Source organism: Suillus discolor (genome assembly GCF_016758755.1).
Source record: "Suillus discolor strain FC423 chromosome Unknown F5147scaffold_645, whole genome shotgun sequence".
In the NCBI taxonomy this organism is placed as follows: domain Eukaryota; kingdom Fungi; phylum Basidiomycota; class Agaricomycetes; order Boletales; family Suillaceae; genus Suillus; species Suillus discolor.
In genome coordinates this window covers 5,362-10,770 of record NW_024541892.1, presented here as the reverse complement: position 1 = coordinate 10,770, position 5,409 = coordinate 5,362, and the positions used below count along the sequence as shown (strand labels likewise).

Here is a 5,409-nt window from a genome sequence, read left to right as displayed (position 1 = left end):
TTCTTCCTCGGGTAGGGGTGGTAGCTGGCATGGTGGAGCTTCGTATGAAGTGATGGAGGCTGGTAGACAGCTGTTGAAACTCTGATGATTCTCCGACCCATTGAGGCCAGTGATGTCCCCCGACCGAGCCACGAATCTCCTGCAGGAGCCGCCCGAGAGCCTTGTCCTGCTTCTCGCCATAATCTACAGACAGACGGATGCCAAAATGCAAACAATGAATATGCGATGTCTTCCTTACGCGTGGTGACGCGGGTTGACGCCCAATGAAGTTTTTCTCATGCATTATGCATACTAGGATGAAAGGCTGCAACGGCTGATTGGTCTATGCCCGTCGTGTCCTCATCTCCTGCATGATTGCGATGGAATCCTTGTGGTTGGGAGTACGATCATTACGATAAAGAGTCCAATTGTTCTGATAAAAGAGAATGACTTTGGGAACGATGAACTCCTGAAACGTCCATCCATGCGTGTTCCAAGCGGTCCTTGTCAGTTCCGCCAGAGTTTGACGAAGGCAGAACATCAGACAGGTAGACATTGTGAGCGCGGAATGATGATACCATGCGAACATGGAGTTGACCGATTCTTGGACTTCGACATTGTTGCTCTTGTCGATACGCATGTATCGCTCCATTGCCCGCAATACCCCGCATCATGAGCAATTCTGCAGAACGACCGCAACTTCGTCATGCCGCCAATCGAAATCCAACTCCGACTCGTACACGCACTTGCCCTGGATATCCTGCAGCAGCGGCTCCTTCCCTTCCCACCTGTGTGATAGCATGGCATATTGCAGGTATCTCTTCACCACTTCTTCGATGTGCTCGATGTGCAAGTCTACATGCGTGATTGTTGATGACACGAGCTCCATATACTGCGTGCTCATTTTGAAGGTGCCTATCTGCGTCTCTCGATCGCATAAGAGACCGGTGTTGGTGTCGAGTACACGCAGCGGAGCGTTGTCGAGTCGGGCATCAATGACCCGTCGGATGGCGTGTTCTACTTCAGAAGGTCTGAGATACTGCTGGCGCAGCTCTGGAGAAACAGTTAAACATGTTGACGAATGCGTTATCAGAGACTTACTTCGTGTCTGAACATCAGGTGCATTGTCCAATATCGAGAGCATTGTTTGGAAGGTTTCAATCGCTTCATCATAGCGCCGCGCACCATGAAGCGCTGCGTGCTTCAAGTCGTATCCAAGATAAGACAAAGAGTCGAGTTCGATGACCTATGTATCGCTATAATGAGCATCGGTTATGGGACAATAGTTCCCATCGCACCTTCTGCGCATCGAGAAGAGCTTCCATCCATAGCATTTTGCCCAACTTTGCCTTGCTACGATTTGCAAAGACAACATCAGATGCAGAAGAGTTAGAGTTGATTACCGCCGAGTATAGGTAGATAGCCTTGTCATAATCGTTCGCAGCGAGGGCAGAATCTCCGTTGGCGGCACATAGCACGCTACATTGTTGCTTGAATTCTGAGTGAAATGCAGGTGAGTATGATGGCCTCGGGTGACATCACTAAAACTCGCCATTGGACCAATCGAGGCAGCTGGCCTTCGCAGATTCATCAATGGCGTCCATCAGGTGTTTATGTGCTTCAAGGGCCTTATCGGGTTTACCTGCCAAAAAGAAAGCCTGGCACCGTTTCTGGTGTGCAATGAGCAACAGGGATTCAAGGTCCCAGCCAAAGAGCTGGACAAAGCACTAGGTTATGAAAGCATTATGTATGGATCATCTTGACGCACCACGGTCAAGTCCTCATATGTCAAATGAATGTATTTTGACGAGAATGCAGTAGAGTTGACAGCAGCAGTGAAATGATCAGCGGCCTCGTCGTAACGCGCACCATCCAAGGCTGTGATTCCGAGATGAACACGTAGATATGTCTAATGTACGAGAGACGAAGGTCAGTATTGAGGACCAAGCGTAGCCCATGATACTGACTTCCACGACACGACGCGCAAGAGGATCGACATTCGGACAAGCGATATCCAGGTCTTTGATGAGCAGCATTGCTTCCTCGTGTTGATCGGCGTTGAAGAGTGCGATGGCCTGGAATACCGGATGAAGCGGATAGCATGGGAGACAGATTAAATGTACCTTGATCAAGAGAAGAAATTGCTTGGTTTCTGAATCTTGGTTCGTGAACATGGATGCAACGTCGAATGCAACCCTTGCTTCCCGGACGTGACCTTTTCCGCAGAGGGTAATGCCTTTGGAGATAAAGCCAATCAACGATGGCCTAATGTTGATCGACTATGTCACGGATGAAAGTTAGCCTTTCGTAAGAGGACAATGATGGGTGGGTCCATCTCACCTTGATTGCATCCTCAAGGGCGTGGTCCAAGTTGTGCTTCCGGGCCATAACGAACGAACGATTGGCATATGAAGTAAAGTTGTCGGCGTTGGTGCGGATATCTTGAGTGAGGAGTTCTTCAGCGATAGACAAGTCCCCAGTTAGACATGCATCGCGGGCTGTTGTGAGATCTAGGATCTGTACGAAGGATGCTCGAATTGTGTAATGAGAGTCAGAAATAGAAACTCGCCTTTGAATAAGTGTTCTTTGGTACTGCCCATTCTGAGATCTTGTTATCACGACCTCCGCTGAGGATGTGCTTGCCGTCCACAGAGAATGTGACACATTCCAGGTGGGATGAATGCTGGAAGACGGCGATGGTTCGTTGATCTGAGAGCCGCCAGACACGGACATTTTTGTCTTCAGATGCAGATGCGACGAGGGTGCCAGTGGGATGAATGGCAATGGCGTAGATATCGTGAGTGTGGCCATTCCAGGGATGACCGACCTGCTGCCAGGTTGATGTGTCCCACTCTAATATGTGATCGACGCTTCCTGAAAGAAGGCGTGTGCCATCGGGCGTCCACGCGAGTGACGTGCTCCATGATTTGTGACCTGTCGGTGTCAAAGATGCGACGCGTTCCCTTGTACCTGGATTATAAATTTGGATATTTCTGTATGTTGCGATGGCAAGAAGTTCACCAGAAGGCGAATATCGAACGCAGCGGACAAGATTGCCACAGTCGATTGGATCTCCTTGCATCTGCCACGTTTTGGTACACCAAAACTTCACCGTGCGGTCATATGAACTAGTAGCCAGCACCGTTCCATCCAGAGAAAAATCCAAAGATCTCATCCTCTGGGGGTGGGATTTGATGGGTTGGGTGATGGATTCGCCAGTTTCACTGTGCCAGACGATGACTTCCCCATTTTCATCACCGCTTGCTATTATTTTACCACCTCGCGATATCGTCAATGCCCACACCGCACCGCTATGCCCTTCCATCTTCTTCAACACAACACCTGTCTCCAAGTCCCAAAGACGAAGTGTCTTGTCGTACGAGCCCGTAATCATTCGTCGTTTATCGGGGAACATTGCAACTGCAGTTATGCCCTCCTCATGATCTTCAAAAGTTCGAATGGATGTGGTACTTGGAATGAGCCGTGACATTTTACTGGAGGTTGATGGTGTTGAGCACGGCCGAGGGATTGTGGGTGTCTCTCTAAGTTACAGAGGTGTGTGTATTGTGCGTTTTCATGTTGCTTCACCACGCTAACCATCCTCGTTTCCATAGACGCCCAAGACACGAGGCAATTCGCCATCACCATTTCAGCAAGCATGCTCCCAACCAGTAATAACCGACTGCACTGGCTACGTGCGTCAGACATTTGTCTTCACAGTTTCAAGCCCTACCGTGACATCAAGCGAGTATCACACCTCTGCAACAAACTTTCAAGCTCATTATCTGCATCATAAATAAAAAATACAAGAACATTGTGGCCAATGATTTGTACAGCGCAAAGCAATCTTGATTCTAGCATTCCGATCAGCATCAGTGGTCGTCCACGCCCAGCCACCCCCATTTAATGAGTCGAGTCGCTCCGTCATGCCACGACTGTACCCTGCGGCTAGCTAGTGTGGACATTGTAGAACCACGAGTGCCAACGAAGCCAGCTCCATTCAACTGAATGATAGCGTCGAGGAACACCGGATTCCTGGTAACAGCCACAACTTTTAGTGTCAGGATGAAAATATGACATCTAATCGGCTCACCATTTTCCATAGATCTCCTCTGTCCGTTCCGCTGCATAATCTACCCACATCCACCCCAACGCCCTAACATTTGACCACCATTCCAGGGCGTCGCTCGTCATGATAACATGTGTAGTATTAATTCCTTTTCGTGTACGAAGCTCTTCTTGCACCTCGGACACACTGCGCGCAATAACAGACAACGGGGCAAAGCCCCGGTCCACTGGAAACTCCTTGCATTGCTGGCTAAAGTCGCCGTGCTGTATGTGGATCGATATATACTATCAAAAGTTAGATCTGTAGAGCAACCTATACCCGAAACTTTGACTCACGGGAGGTGTTGGTTCACATCAGGAAATCGCCGAGGCGACGGTTTTTGTAGTTGTAGTTGGTAAAATCAGATCAAAAATTCACGCGATTATATGTAATGACAAAAGTAGACAAAATAATATATAAGACAAGCAAATTGGTAGCGAAGGATAAGATATGGCAAAAAATGTATAATCCTGATGAAAATACTAGGCAAGTGTACCAGCATTTCTCGACTGCATGGTCACCTATGGTCACCGGTAGTGCTGCCATGGTCCAGTTTGGTCTGGTTCACAGAGGGTTGAGGGAGAACCAAGAACCGGACCTAGGTCTGGTTCAACCAGACTCAACGAACCCCGAACTGGACTTTTGCAAACAGTTTGGTCAGGTCCAGTCCAGTTATTTTGAGGTTCGAATGCGAACTGAACCCGAAATTTTTTTACACAAGCAAAAAAAAAACATATAGGACTTGTACTTGTAGCTACACATTCAACACAGCTGCTTCCACCTCAACCATTGCAGAAACAGCCGATGATGTTATATAGATATATCTTAAGTGGACTATAGTTCTCAAAGTCCGATACATACTCTTCTGTTGTTATCCATTGTCCAACAGGATGTATCCTACATGAGAATCACGCTGCCGGCTTCCCGTGCTTATAAATCACTGTTCTACAGGGGGTTGAATGCTCCATATGGATATTTGGCAGTTCACCTCCATTTACACCCTGCCATTGCCCTGCCTCCCTCATTCTCCTTGATGGGATCAGCAGGTGGCAATAGGATCTGACAATAGGCTTACTTCTTGTACCTGTCAAGAACTTTAATATGGCTGACACACTGCACAGCACTGGGATGAAAATGTGTTCTTCAACCGTGAGAACGAATTGCATGACTACAAGGCTTTCAAACGTGCCTACCTCCTGCTCTTCGACGACCAGTTCTTACAATCATTAATATTCTGGGTGGTACAACTTGAAAGGTACTTTTTCAGACGCTCATTTTCCTTTCAGTCGAAGCTGATTTCTTATTTGAGCTTGCCGTGATCA

General features: G+C 48.0%; 2 protein-coding genes across 2 annotated transcripts; both read right to left on the bottom strand.

Annotated features, from left to right (window-relative positions):
- Positions 1 to 97: 97 nt before the first annotated feature.
- F5147DRAFT_661617 (uncharacterized protein) lies at positions 98 to 1,123 on the bottom strand (the record flags this gene model as incomplete). The annotated part of the gene is made up of 5 exons (XM_041434723.1): positions 98 to 183; positions 293 to 367; positions 394 to 482; positions 726 to 1,032; positions 1,081 to 1,123. Coding segments are annotated over 5 exons (600 nt in total), but the record flags the coding sequence as incomplete, so codon positions are not given.
- Positions 1,124 to 3,683: 2,560 nt separating this feature from the next.
- F5147DRAFT_842981 (uncharacterized protein) lies at positions 3,684 to 4,173 on the bottom strand (the record flags this gene model as incomplete). Its single annotated transcript, XM_041444429.1, has 2 exons — positions 3,684 to 4,014; positions 4,073 to 4,173. The coding sequence occupies 2 exons, from the start codon at positions 4,171 to 4,173 to the stop codon at positions 3,852 to 3,854; spliced, it is 264 nt and encodes an 87-aa protein (XP_041284072.1). The 3' UTR covers positions 3,684 to 3,851.
- Between the last annotated feature and the right edge of the window lie 1,236 nt (positions 4,174 to 5,409).